Here is a 15,506-nt window from a genome sequence, read left to right as displayed (position 1 = left end):
GACCGGGGCATGAACCCATATCCCCTGCATCGGCAGGCGGACTCTCAACCACTGTGCCACCAGGGAAGCCCTTTCCTTCACATTTTTGATTAAAATTTTTGAACTTACTGCAAAGTTGAAAGATTGTTACAATGAACACTTATTTATCCACTACCTAGACACTGCTATTAACATTTTAATATACTTGCTTTATCATCTGTTTATCTCTCTATCCAGCCATCAGTCCATCTGGGATTTTTTTTTATGCTTTTCGAAGACAGTTGTAGATGTCAGTACATTTCCCCCTAAATATTTTAGCATATATTAACTAGAGTTAAATATTGGTTTATAGTTCTTCTCCCCTCTCTCTAGTATTTTTATTTTCTAATTTTCATTCATTTTCATTCATCCTGAAGATGAGTAAAAGTTATAAGGAAAAAAGAAGGAAAGAAAATTCTCAAAGAAATAATACAAGATTTCCCAGAGCTAAAGGGAAGCAGGAGTCTAAGGCCCCACACACAGTGTCAAAGATGCACACCTAGACTCCTCAGTGTGAAATTTTCAGTATACCAATTATAAGGAGAAGATTCTGAAAGATTTCAGAGAGAACAATGTAAGTGACGTCTAAAGGAACAAAAATCAAAAAGATAGCACATTTCTTATTAGAAATCTGGATGGTAGAAGCTAGTAGAGCAGTGCCTTCAAAATTCTGAGGGTAAATAATTTTAAACCTAGAATTCTATTTGTAGCAATATTATTCACCCAGTGTGAGGGCAGAATACAACATTTTCAGAAATACAAGAATTCAGAACATTTTTCTCTCATCCTGTTCTTTCTTAGGAAGTTACTTGAGGATATACTTTACTAAAATGAGGGCAGGAAACATAGGATCTAGGTTGGAGAGACTCCAACTCAAATAGTCAGTGAAGGAAAGCCCAGGACAGTAGATAGCCTGGAGAGCAGATAGCCCCGTTTGCAGAAGAAAAGGATATCTTCAGGGGAAAAAAGGATTAGCAGAATACATAGTAAGATTGAGAGGCTGGAAAATTAAGAAATGATAAGTCAGAGAATACTAGAGAAAGACATGCCTCAGATATAAAATCAAGGTAAAATGGAGCATGATTTTGAAACTAGCGGCATATAAAAAAGAATTCATTTGAATTTGACAGAAACCTTTGAGAGACATCGGTTGTTAACATTGGAACCTTAGTGAAAGAATTGTATTTCTAGCACACCATGTGGTTCTGCAATAACTATAATATAAACATTGTAAGGAGTTTTCAAGTGAAGTATTAAGCATATAGAGAAGTTTAGAGAATAATGCAAACCCATGATTCAGCTATTTATTGGTTTTTTCCCTTTGTGGAAAGTTTTTAAATTACAAGTTTAATCTCTACTTGCTATAGATCTATCCAGATTTTCTCCTCCCTCCCTCCCTACCTCACTTCCTTCCTTCCTTCCTTCCGACTCAAACAATTTATTTTACTGAATTTAGGTTCAGGCTCAGCTAATCATTTGGGGCCTGGACTTGGATTCTTTTTTCTACTTCAGTGAGTTTTGATAGTTTGTGTCTTTCTAGGGATTTCTGTATTTCTTATAAGTTATCTAATCTGTTGGCATATATTTATTTTTGTAATGTTGGTAGTAATGTCCCCTCTTTCACTTCTGATTTTAGTGATTTGAGTCTTTTTTAATCAATTTTGCTTATTTTTTCAAGGAACCGACTTCTGGTTTCAATGATTTTTCTCTATTTCTATTCTCTATTTCACTAGTTTCTACTCAAATTTTATCTTCCTCCTTCTTGCTTTATGTTTAGTTTGCTCTTTCTTCAGTAACTTAAGGTGGGAAGGTTAGGTTACTGATTTAAGATCTCTCTAATATAGGCATTTACAGCTATAAATCTCCTTTAAGGGCTTCCCTGGTGGCACAGTGGTTGTGAGTCCGCCTGCCAATGCAGGGGACACGGGTTCGGGCCCCGGTCTGGGAAGATCCCACATGCCGCGGAGCGGCTGGGCCCGTGAGCCATGGCCGCTGAGCCTGCGCGTCTGGAGCCTGTGCTCTGCAACGGGAGAGGCCACAACAGTGAGAGGCCTGCGTACCGCCAAAAAAAAAAAAAAAAAATCTCCCTTTAAGCACTGCTTTTGCTGCATCCCATAAGTTTTGGTATGTTTTGTTTTCATTTTCATTCATCTCAATGAATTTACTAAATTCCCTTGTGATTTCTTTGATTCATTGGTTATTTAGGAATGTAATGTTTAATTTCCATGTATTTGTGAATGCATTTATTTTTATTTTTTATTTATTTTTTATAAATGTATTTATTTATTTATTTTTGGCTGCATTGGGTCTTCGTTGCTGTGTGCAGGCTTTCTCTAGTTGCAGCGAGCGGGGGCTACTCTTCATTGCAGTGCGTGGACTTCTCATTGCAGTGGCTCCTCTTGTTGTGGAGCACGGGCTCTAGTCGCCCCGGCTTCAGTAGTTGTGGCTCGTGGGCTCTAGAGCGCAGGCTCAGTAGTTGTGGCACATGGCCTTAATTGCTCCGCAGCATGTGGGATCTTTCCAGACCAGGGCTCAAACCCGTTTCCCCTGCATCGGCAGGCAGATTCTTAACCACTGTGCCACCAGGGAAGTCCCCCTATTTTAAAATTTTGGTATCAGCCTATAGACTGATCATTAATGATTTATCATTGACTACAAAGTAGGATTAAATGTTCTCAACCTTGACAGGGTAAAAGAAAATGTACAGCTGACAGAGATGGAAAAGTAGGTGTGGAGGGAGCAAAAATCAAGGACAAATGTCCTCATTTAACAAAGTAGAAAGTTAAGAGATACATTCTGTGGTTGATAGAACAGGAAATGAAAGTTTAAATATGTAGGACTTTGTACTGTATTGTTGGGCAAAGTACATATGTGTTGGTCTATCATAGTTTTTTATTTTTAACTACATGAATGTATTGGCAATTTAAAAATTAATCTTCTTGGAGTCTCTAAATTAATTCATCCTTTATTTGCCAGAGAGATAAAATAATCCTAGAACTAGAACTACTAGTATTTTGATAACTTTTTTAAAATTTGTATTTATTTATTTTATTTATTTATTTTTGGCTGCGTTGGGTCTTCATTGCTGCGCGTGGGCTTTCTCTAGTTGCGGTGAGCGGGGGGCTACTCTTCACTGCAGTGCGCGGGCTTCTCATTGAGGTGCCTTCTCTTGTTGCGGAGCACAGGCTCTAGGTGCATGGGCTTCAGTAGTTGTGGCATGTGGGCTCGGTAGTTGTGGCTCGCAGGCTCTAGAGCACAGGCTCAGTAGTTGTGGCGCACGGGCTTAGTTGCTCCACAGCATGTGGGATCTTCCCAGACCAGGACTTGAACTCGTGTCCCCTGCATTGGCAGGCGGATCCTTAACCACTGCACCACCAGAGAAGCCTGATAACTTTTTAAAGAGAGATCATTCTGGAAATTTTCTTAGATGTTATCTCTTCCCACTGTATGCCTGGTTTTACTAAGCGTATTTCATCGATTTGGCATTTCTTATTTTTCCCCAGACTGAGGCAGCTAAATTAGTTCCAATGGGTTTCACCACTGCAACTGAGTTCCACCAAAGGCGGTCTGAGATCATACAGATTACTACCGGCTCCAAAGAGCTTGACAAACTACTTCAAGGTATAGTAATCCTTTATCCTATGCTGTGAACTGCAGTTAGCAAAGTATCCAGGTTATAGAACAGAACTAAATAAAATATTTGGGTTGGGTTTATCTGTTAGATAGAATTAAGAAATAAAGAGAAGTATTCACATTAAAGAAGGAAGACCACTAAGGGTGGTACTTGACTTAAAAAATACTAAAATTATCTGCCAATTAAATAATTTAATCTCCATTTAATATTGCATTCTGAGAGTAAGCTCCCTCTGCCTGAAGAAATAATTTTAACCTTTTATCTACCACAAGGTAGAAAATCTGATGACTGGTTAAAACACTCCATGCTTGAATACTACATTGTAGTATCAGTACATTGTAGTGCACACTAATCTTCAGGACTTTATGGAAAGCTGTAAAGTTTTTGAACTTTTGAAAGCACTGCTGTCCTAAATTTTTGCAGTTAGATTTGGTCCTTGTTGCTTCCCCAAATATTCGATCATTCAAGTTTCCTTTTTTTTTTAGGGCACAAAATAGCATGGGTTCAGGAATCACACTCAAATTTGAGCGTTTGCTTTCTCTCCTGTTCCCCCTCTCAGCATTTACTGGCTGTATTACATGGTGCAAACTACTTATTGTGTTCTACGCCTCAGTTTTCTTATCTTCATAATGAGGACAAAAAGACTTCCTACCGGGCCTTCCCTAGTGGCGCAGTGGTTGAGAATCCGCGTGCCAGTGCAGTGGACATGGGTTCAAACCCTCGTCCAGGAAGATCCCACATGCCGCGGAGCAGCTAAGCCCATGGTAGAGGCCACTGTAGGGTTATTAATTGGCCTAATTTCAATATTGTTGTGTCTCAAGGAATAGGGAGGCCTGAGGAGAGGGAGAGATGGGGGAATTGCCAGTGGGTGGAGCAGTCAGAACACACAACATTTATCAATTAAGTTCAGTCTTATATAGGCATGGTTTTTGGCACCCCAAAACAATTATTGTAACATCAAAGACCACTGACCACAGATCACCATTACAAATGTAATAATAATGAAAAAGTTTGAAATACTGTGATAATTACCAAAATGTGACACAGAGACATGAAGAGAGCAAATGCTTTTGGAAAAATGGTGCATATAGACTTGCTCAACGCAGGGTTGCCACAAACCTTCAATTTGTAAAACGCAGTATCTGTGAAGCACAATAAAATGAAGGGCAATAAAATGATGTACGCTTGTATGTTGTTACAGAGTTTGATTATCTTTACTCTTGGAGTTTTCTGTAGTGTAAAGCAAGTATTTAATTTATAAAATTATATATTTATAGTTTGTGTTGACTACTGTTATAGTTATACAGAAATTTTCTATGAAAAATAATCTTCAAACGCTAAAGAATCTTCAAAAAATGCATCCTACAGCTTCAGTGCATGTAGTTCTGCCACATAACCTAGTCAGATGGACAATATCTGAGATTTATTTAATATCTCATACAATAATATATATACAACCCAGTAAATTCTGTTTTATTGTGTATTATACTAAGAGCTTTGAATTTTTAAGCACTGTTATTTTATAGTATTAATTCAGTGGGCTCAAAAATTATAAGTAATTCTTAATTTAAACCCTTAAAGATGTTGCCATCCATGAAGTATGAAGTTGTCATTTATTGGATTGCTCAAATAAATAAATTTGTTGAAGTGGTGACTTAATTGAATAAGTAAGAATTCTGAATACCTAATAACTCTTTGAAAGATTGTGATATTAAGCCAGTAGGTGTCCCTAAAGTCTATATGTTGTTGATTACTGGGCATCAGTTTTTGTGACTGAACAAATCCTGACCTTTGCTTATGCCTTGTCAGACATAAAAAACTCCTTGTCAGACATTGAAAACTCCTACAGATTTAAGACAGATGAAAGCAAGCTTATTATATAAACAAAAGAATAGAAGTCAAGTTCTGCCAGATTAGGCAGTTGGCATGGTTTTTACTTCAAATTTCAATTTGGTTATAATCTGTTCCTTTAAGAGCTCATAGACTAGAAAATGTCGGGGTTAAAATGACAAGAAGGGAAAACATCCTCTATGAGTTTGGTTTTTTTCCTTCACTTTTTTTTTTTTTTTTTTTTTTTTTGCATTACGAGGGCCTCTCACTGTTGCGGCCTCTCCCGTTGCGGAGCACAGGCTCTGGACGCGCAGGCTCAGCGGCCACGGCTCACGGGCCCAGCCGCTCCGCGGCATGTGGGATCTTCCCAGACCAGGGCATGAACCCATATCCCCTGCATCGGCAGGCGGACTCTCAACCCTCTGACTCTTCCTGCACATATGGCTGTGTGATTTTTTTAAATTAATATGACTGTTAATGTAATCTTTATATCCTCTTTTAAATTTTATTTATTTATTTATTTTTGGCGGCGTTGGCTTTCTCTAGTTGCGGAGAGCAGGGGCTATTCTTCGTTGCAGTGCATGGGCTTCTCATTGTGGTGGCTTCTGTTGTGGTGGAGCACAGGCTCTAGGCCGGCGAGCTTCAGTAGTTGTGGCACGTGGGCTCAGTAGCTGTGGCTCGTGGGCTCTAGAGCGCAGGCTCAGTAGTTGTGGTGCATGGGCTTAGTTGCTCCGCGGCATGTGGGATCTTCCTGGACCAGGGCTCGAACCCGTGCCCCCTGCAATGGCAGGCGGATTCTTAACCACTGCACCACCAGGGAAGTCCCTGGCTGTGTGATTTTAAACAAATTGCTTTACCTCTCTGAGCTTTAGTTTCTAATTTCTATAAAATTGGGATGATGCTACTTCCTCCCCTAAGGCTTTGCATACAGGGATACTCTCTCTGTACGTGTTTGTGGAATAAAAAAAGATGAGCGTAAAGTGCTAAGTAAGAGTACTAGCAAATGTATAACAGTGAAAGGTTTGAAAAGTTGTAGAGATTCTTTACAACGTTAGTTCTGGTATTAACACATTATAGAACCTCACGCCTAGAAAGGATTTTAGGAGATATCCTTGTTCATCCCCTTTGATGAACAAACCAGTAATGACAAAAAATTTTTTTAAAAATCTAGAGGTTCAGAAATATTGTGATTTTCCAATGACGCGAAGCTTATTAGTGACAAAACTGAGATTAGATCCCCCTGTGTCTTATTTGCCATTCTCCTTAAATCCACTGTAAACATCTTAAGTGATGAGTGAAATGAGGAAAACTAGATGTTTATAAATTGGAACAATGGGACAAGTGGAAATGAGATGGTTAGATGCTATCTGCATTTTAGAAAAAATATAAAGTGTACATGTATGATCAGGCAAAGGACTCAAAATGTGCTGTTACCCAGCTTAACACCCCAAGCAACTCTAGAAGACTGTATAAGTTTCTTAGAAGAGCTGTTTCTTAAAGGCCCTGGGTTTAAACGAAACTCTGCTGTGAATTGCCCAGAAAGGATGATAATAAGGCAGGAATGCTCAGGGGACCAGCTATGTCAGGCTCAGGGGAAGACACTGAAGGCCTCGGGAGAGTCTTTCGGGGTGGAGGTTCTTTACAGCGGGAGCATCTCCATGGCTAGGGGTTATTGACAGGTTTCATATTCCATCAGGCTGGAAGCCTTATTTCCCGGGAGCTTTTCTGTTCCTCCTTTCATTGTCTATTGTTCAGTCCTCATAAATGATGAAGGCATTACTTTTCATATCTAGTGGAGCTGTAGATCTAGAGGTTTGGGTGGAGGCTCTTTGTAGGTGTTCTAACAGCCTGTAGGCTGGAGAGGAATGTCACTAGACATTCCTGTGCTTGTTTCCCCAGGTCGACATTAAGCTTATGTATCTGTGTATTCTCAGTGCCTGTTCGCAATTTAGAGGCTGATTTGACTATGTTAGAGCTTTTTAATTTGGACAAATACTAGTCCAGATTTTATTTCTCCCAGGGCAATTTCATCTGTCAGTCAGGCAGCTCAGATGGGGGAAGATATATGAAGTCACATACGTCATAACCAAAGCCAGGTTCTTTCCTTCCCGGCTTGACACTATCATGTAAAATACATCCAAAGCCTCAGCCTCTTCAATTGTTGAAAACCCTGTGAGGTTGTTGCGAGGCGAAAGTGAGCTCGCTCATGTAATAGATTTAGCTCCCTGCGTCCTAGAGTACAGTCATGCAGTGAACTTTAGCTCTCATTGTCATTATTTACTGATTCTGACTTCATTCACAAAATATATCATGACTTCTAATGCTGTGCCAGGATATCCATGCATAGTCTTCCCATATTTCTACTCCCTTCTTGGTTCTAGTTCTGCTCATTGAAATAACTCTGACCCTATTTTCGGAGTCATTTCCTGAATCACAGATGGACCTCTGACAGAGGCCATATTTCGGAGTTCTTCTCCTGTCTATTTTCCATCCGCAGCGTAGTCTCCGTTTTCTTTCTACGGATTTTACACCCCTCCCCCACTACCCCATCATATTAGAAACTTACCACTCTTGTACTGGATTTAGCTGTGTTAAGTAAGGTCCCCTCTGTAGCTCTCTGCTCTCGGAGTTAAATAAACCCAGGGCTTCTCAAACTCTAAATTGCATTTGAATCACCTGGGGCATCTTATTAACTGCAGTTTCTCATTCAACAGCTCTGGGAAGGGGCCTGAGATTCTGCCTTTGTAATTAAGTCTCACTTGATGCTGATGTTACTGGCCTTCAGATCCTTAAATAGCAAGAGATTAAAGGATACGGTGTTGATTGATAGTTCTTTGGTTCAGATGAAAGTATTAGTCTCTTGTGGTTCCGTGAAATGTCACAGATCTCTGGTGGTTTATGGTTCTCTTGTCTTCGAGGTGTGACTTGTGTAAAGATTTACAGGAAACCAAAATTGGGCTTAAAACCAGAGACAACTAGTGATTTTCATTTCTGTAGGCTGTAGTTTTCTTACCTGTAATTTTAGGGGGAAAGAAACTTTTATGCTATAATTTCAACACTTCCCTATAATTTTGGTAAATTGTTTCCTTAGGGTTACAAGGAACAAGTAGAATAAACCTCAAATATACGTATTACGATAAAGGCAATTTTTCTTTGGCACATTTATCTAGACAGTGTCAACATGCAAACTCATTTAGAAAATCTCTAAATGTTTCAGTCAATTAGAATTATACATTTTAAAACAACGGGGTTATATTTAGGTATAGACTATTTTTTAGGCTGACATTATTTTATATATGTTAAAGTAGAATTTAAGTAGTTCTCTCACTTTAAAAAAAATTTATTTATTTTATTTATTTATTTTTGGCTGTGTTGGCTGTTCGTTGCCGCACGCGGGCTTTCTCTACTTGCGGCGAGCAGGGGCTATTCTTCGTTGCGGTGCGTGGGCTTCTCATTGAGGTGCCTTCTCTTGTTGCGGAGCACAGGCTCTAGGTGCATGGGCTTCAGTAGTTGTGGCATGTGGGCTCGGTAGTTGTGGCTCGCAGGCTCTAGAGCACAGGCTCAGTAGTTGTGGCGCACGGGCTTAGTTGCTCCACAGCATGTGGGATCTTCCCAGACCAGGACTTGAACTCGTGTCCCCTGCATTGGCAGGCGGATCCTTAACCACTGCACCACCAGAGAAGCCTGATAACTTTTTAAAGAGAGATCATTCTGGAAATTTTCTTAGATGTTATCTCTTCCCACTGTATGCCTGGTTTTACTAAGCGTATTTCATCGATTTGGCATTTCTTATTTTTCCCCAGACTGAGGCAGCTAAATTAGTTCCAATGGGTTTCACCACTGCAACTGAGTTCCACCAAAGGCGGTCTGAGATCATACAGATTACTACCGGCTCCAAAGAGCTTGACAAACTACTTCAAGGTATAGTAATCCTTTATCCTATGCTGTGAACTGCAGTTAGCAAAGTATCCAGGTTATAGAACAGAACTAAATAAAATATTTGGGTTGGGTTTATCTGTTAGATAGAATTAAGAAATAAAGAGAAGTATTCACATTAAAGAAGGAAGACCACTAAGGGTGGTACTTGACTTAAAAAATACTAAAATTATCTGCCAATTAAATAATTTAATCTCCATTTAATATTGCATTCTGAGAGTAAGCTCCCTCTGCCTGAAGAAATAATTTTAACCTTTTATCTACCACAAGGTAGAAAATCTGATGACTGGTTAAAACACTCCATGCTTGAATACTACATTGTAGTATCAGTACATTGTAGTGCACACTAATCTTCAGGACTTTATGGAAAGCTGTAAAGTTTTTGAACTTTTGAAAGCACTGCTGTCCTAAATTTTTGCAGTTAGATTTGGTCCTTGTTGCTTCCCCAAATATTCGATCATTCAAGTTTCCTTTTTTTTTTAGGGCACAAAATAGCATGGGTTCAGGAATCACACTCAAATTTGAGCGTTTGCTTTCTCTCCTGTTCCCCCTCTCAGCATTTACTGGCTGTATTACATGGTGCAAACTACTTATTGTGTTCTACGCCTCAGTTTTCTTATCTTCATAATGAGGACAAAAAGACTTCCTACCGGGCCTTCCCTAGTGGCGCAGTGGTTGAGAATCCGCGTGCCAGTGCAGTGGACATGGGTTCAAACCCTCGTCCAGGAAGATCCCACATGCCGCGGAGCAGCTAAGCCCATGGACCACAACTACTGAGCCTGCGCTCTAGAGCCCACGAACCACAACTACTGAGCCCCCGCTCCTAGATCCCATGCTCCACAAGAGAAGCCACTGCAATGAGAAGCCCGCGCACCACAACGAAGAGTAGCCCCTGCTCGCCACAACTACAGAAAGCCCACGCACAGCAACGAAGACCCAATACAGCCATAAATAAATAAATTTATTTTAAAAAAAAAAGACTGCCTACTTTATAAGTTATTGGAATTAAATGAATTGATATATATATAAATACATAGCACAGTGCCAGATACACGAGAGACATTTGGTAAACATTAGATATTATTTATAATTTATTTTTTTAAATGACTGCTTATTGACTTGTGATGGCATAGTTCTTTTTTTTTTAACTTATTTATTTATTATTTATCTTTGGCTGCATTGGGTCTTTGTTGCTGCGCGTGGCTTTCTCTAGTTGCATCAAGCGGGAGCTTCGTTGCGGTGCACGGGCTTCTCGTTGCGGTGGCTTCTCTTGTTGAGGAGCTCGGGCTCTAGGCACGCGGGCTTCAGTAGTTGTGGCTCGTGGGCTCCAGAGTGCAGGCTTAGTAGTTGTGGCGCACGGGCTTAGTTGCTCCGTGGCATGTGGGATCTTCCTGGACCAGGGCTCAAACCCATGTCCCCTGCATTGGCAGGCAGATTCTTAACCATTGCACCACCAGGGAAGGGTGGCATAGTTCTGTATATTGATTTGTGGTGATAGTGAAATGAAGCTACAGATGTGATAAAATTGCATAGAACTACACACACACAAATGAGTGCATATATACCTGGAGAAATCTGAATAAGCTCTGTGGATTGTATCCATGTCAGTTTTCTGATATTGATACTGTATTATAGTTATGTAAAACGTTAACATTGGGGGAGGCTGGGTGAAGAATTCACAGGCCCTCTCTGTACATTTCTTTGAAATTTTCTATGAATCTAGAATTATTTCAAAATAAAAAGTATTTTTAAAATTACTGCTTGTTGAAAATTGGGTTTCTAAATTATATAAACATCTTTCTGATGAGCTCCTAGGACATTTCTTTTTTTTATAAATATAAGTTATCGGCAGGCGGACTCTCAACCACTGTGCCACCAGGGAAGCCCTTTCCTTCACATTTTTGATTAAAATTTTTGAACTTACTGCAAAGTTGAAAGATTGTTACAATGAACACTTATTTATCCACTACCTAGACACTGCTATTAACATTTTAATATACTTGCTTTATCATCTGTTTATCTCTCTATCCAGCCATCAGTCCATCTGGGATTTTTTTTTATGCTTTTCGAAGACAGTTGTAGATGTCAGTACATTTCCCCCTAAATATTTTAGCATATATTAACTAGAGTTAAATATTGGTTTATAGTTCTTCTCCCCTCTCTCTAGTATTTTTATTTTCTAATTTTCATTCATTTTCATTCATCCTGAAGATGAGTAAAAGTTATAAGGAAAAAAGAAGGAAAGAAAATTCTCAAAGAAATACAAGATTATCCAGAGCTAAAGCTTAAAGGCCCTGGGTTTAAACGAAACTCTGCTGTGAATTGCCCAGAAAGGATGATAATAAGGCAGGAATGCTCAGGGGACCAGCTATGTCAGGCTCAGGGGAAGACACTGAAGGCCTCGGGAGAGTCTTTCGGGGTGGAGGTTCTTTACAGCGGGAGCATCTCCATGGCTAGGGGTTATTGACAGGTTTCATATTCCATCAGGCTGGAAGCCTTATTTCCCGGGAGCTTTTCTGTTCCTCCTTTCATTGTCTATTGTTCAGTCCTCATAAATGATGAAGGCATTACTTTTCATATCTAGTGGAGCTGTAGATCTAGAGGTTTGGGTGGAGGCTCTTTGTAGGTGTTCTAACAGCCTGTAGGCTGGAGAGGAATGTCACTAGACATTCCTGTGCTTGTTTCCCCAGGTCGACATTAAGCTTATGTATCTGTGTATTCTCAGTGCCTGTTCGCAATTTAGAGGCTGATTTGACTATGTTAGAGCTTTTTAATTTGGACAAATACTAGTCCAGATTTTATTTCTCCCAGGGCAATTTCATCTGTCAGTCAGGCAGCTCAGATGGGGGAAGATATATGAAGTCACATACGTCATAACCAAAGCCAGGTTCTTTCCTTCCCGGCTTGACACTATCATGTAAAATACATCCAAAGCCTCAGCCTCTTCAATTGTTGAAAACCCTGTGAGGTTGTTGCGAGGCGAAAGTGAGCTCGCTCATGTAATAGATTTAGCTCCCTGCGTCCTAGAGTACAGTCATGCAGTGAACTTTAGCTCTCATTGTCATTATTTACTGATTCTGACTTCATTCACAAAATATATCATGACTTCTAATGCTGTGCCAGGATATCCATGCATAGTCTTCCCATATTTCTACTCCCTTCTTGGTTCTAGTTCTGCTCATTGAAATAACTCTGACCCTATTTTCGGAGTCATTTCCTGAATCACAGATGGACCTCTGACAGAGGCCATATTTCGGAGTTCTTCTCCTGTCTATTTTCCATCCGCAGCGTAGTCTCCGTTTTCTTTCTACGGATTTTACACCCCTCCCCCACTACCCCATCATATTAGAAACTTACCACTCTTGTACTGGATTTAGCTGTGTTAAGTAAGGTCCCCTCTGTAGCTCTCTGCTCTCGGAGTTAAATAAACCCAGGGCTTCTCAAACTCTAAATTGCATTTGAATCACCTGGGGCATCTTATTAACTGCAGTTTCTCATTCAACAGCTCTGGGAAGGGGCCTGAGATTCTGCCTTTGTAATTAAGTCTCACTTGATGCTGATGTTACTGGCCTTCAGATCCTTAAATAGCAAGAGATTAAAGGATACGGTGTTGATTGATAGTTCTTTGGTTCAGATGAAAGTATTAGTCTCTTGTGGTTCCGTGAAATGTCACAGATCTCTGGTGGTTTATGGTTCTCTTGTCTTCGAGGTGTGACTTGTGTAAAGATTTACAGGAAACCAAAATTGGGCTTAAAACCAGAGACAACTAGTGATTTTCATTTCTGTAGGCTGTAGTTTTCTTACCTGTAATTTTAGGGGGAAAGAAACTTTTATGCTATAATTTCAACACTTCCCTATAATTTTGGTAAATTGTTTCCTTAGGGTTACAAGGAACAAGTAGAATAAACCTCAAATATACGTATTACGATAAAGGCAATTTTTCTTTGGCACATTTATCTAGACAGTGTCAACATGCAAACTCATTTAGAAAATCTCTAAATGTTTCAGTCAATTAGAATTATACATTTTAAAACAACGGGGTTATATTTAGGTATAGACTATTTTTTAGGCTGACATTATTTTATATATGTTAAAGTAGAATTTAAGTAGTTCTCTCACTTTAAAAAAAATTTATTTATTTTATTTATTTATTTTTGGCTGTGTTGGCTGTTCGTTGCCGCACGCGGGCTTTCTCTACTTGCGGCGAGCAGGGGCTATTCTTCGTTGCGGTGCGTGGGCTTCTCATTGAGGTGCCTTCTCTTGTTGCGGAGCACAGGCTCTAGGTGCATGGGCTTCAGTAGTTGTGGCATGTGGGCTCGGTAGTTGTGGCTCGCAGGCTCTAGAGCACAGGCTCAGTAGTTGTGGCGCACGGGCTTAGTTGCTCCACAGCATGTGGGATCTTCCCAGACCAGGACTTGAACTCGTGTCCCCTGCATTGGCAGGCGGATCCTTAACCACTGCACCACCAGAGAAGCCTGATAACTTTTTAAAGAGAGATCATTCTGGAAATTTTCTTAGATGTTATCTCTTCCCACTGTATGCCTGGTTTTACTAAGCGTATTTCATCGATTTGGCATTTCTTATTTTTCCCCAGACTGAGGCAGCTAAATTAGTTCCAATGGGTTTCACCACTGCAACTGAGTTCCACCAAAGGCGGTCTGAGATCATACAGATTACTACCGGCTCCAAAGAGCTTGACAAACTACTTCAAGGTATAGTAATCCTTTATCCTATGCTGTGAACTGCAGTTAGCAAAGTATCCAGGTTATAGAACAGAACTAAATAAAATATTTGGGTTGGGTTTATCTGTTAGATAGAATTAAGAAATAAAGAGAAGTATTCACATTAAAGAAGGAAGACCACTAAGGGTGGTACTTGACTTAAAAAATACTAAAATTATCTGCCAATTAAATAATTTAATCTCCATTTAATATTGCATTCTGAGAGTAAGCTCCCTCTGCCTGAAGAAATAATTTTAACCTTTTATCTACCACAAGGTAGAAAATCTGATGACTGGTTAAAACACTCCATGCTTGAATACTACATTGTAGTATCAGTACATTGTAGTGCACACTAATCTTCAGGACTTTATGGAAAGCTGTAAAGTTTTTGAACTTTTGAAAGCACTGCTGTCCTAAATTTTTGCAGTTAGATTTGGTCCTTGTTGCTTCCCCAAATATTCGATCATTCAAGTTTCCTTTTTTTTTTAGGGCACAAAATAGCATGGGTTCAGGAATCACACTCAAATTTGAGCGTTTGCTTTCTCTCCTGTTCCCCCTCTCAGCATTTACTGGCTGTATTACATGGTGCAAACTACTTATTGTGTTCTACGCCTCAGTTTTCTTATCTTCATAATGAGGACAAAAAGACTTCCTACCGGGCCTTCCCTAGTGGCGCAGTGGTTGAGAATCCGCGTGCCAGTGCAGTGGACATGGGTTCAAACCCTCGTCCAGGAAGATCCCACATGCCGCGGAGCAGCTAAGCCCATGGACCACAACTACTGAGCCTGCGCTCTAGAGCCCACGAACCACAACTACTGAGCCCCCGCTCCTAGATCCCATGCTCCACAAGAGAAGCCACTGCAATGAGAAGCCCGCGCACCACAACGAAGAGTAGCCCCTGCTCGCCACAACTACAGAAAGCCCACGCACAGCAACGAAGACCCAATACAGCCATAAATAAATAAATTTATTTTAAAAAAAAAAGACTGCCTACTTTATAAGTTATTGGAATTAAATGAATTGATATATATATAAATACATAGCACAGTGCCAGATACACGAGAGACATTTGGTAAACATTAGATATTATTTATAATTTATTTTTTTAAATGACTGCTTATTGACTTGTGATGGCATAGTTCTTTTTTTTTTAACTTATTTATTTATTATTTATCTTTGGCTGCATTGGGTCTTTGTTGCTGCGCGTGGCTTTCTCTAGTTGCATCAAGCGGGAGCTTCGTTGCGGTGCACGGGCTTCTCGTTGCGGTGGCTTCTCTTGTTGAGGAGCTCGGGCTCTAGGCACGCGGGCTTCAGTAGTTGTGGCTCGTGGGCTCCAGAGTGCAGGCTTAGTAGTTGTGGCGCACGGG

The 15,506-nt window shown here is 40.1% G+C and overlaps 1 protein-coding gene across 1 annotated transcript in view; it reads left to right on the top strand.

The window, feature by feature from the left end:
* Nucleotides 1-15,506, top strand: part of RAD51 (RAD51 recombinase) — a 68,660-nt gene that overhangs the window by 32,565 nt on the left and 20,589 nt on the right. Inside the window, exon 4 of the mRNA XM_024115911.3 lies at nucleotides 3,522-3,639. Within this exon, the coding sequence (XP_023971679.1) occupies nucleotides 3,522-3,639 (118 nt within the window). The remainder of the gene's footprint in view (nucleotides 1-3,521; nucleotides 3,640-15,506) is intronic.

Source organism: Physeter macrocephalus, chromosome 11, assembly GCF_002837175.3.
Source record: "Physeter macrocephalus isolate SW-GA chromosome 11, ASM283717v5, whole genome shotgun sequence".
Lineage (NCBI taxonomy): Eukaryota > Metazoa > Chordata > Mammalia > Artiodactyla > Physeteridae > Physeter > Physeter macrocephalus.
Note: the sequence above shows the minus strand (reverse complement) of the source record. Positions and strands in the feature narration are given on the sequence as shown.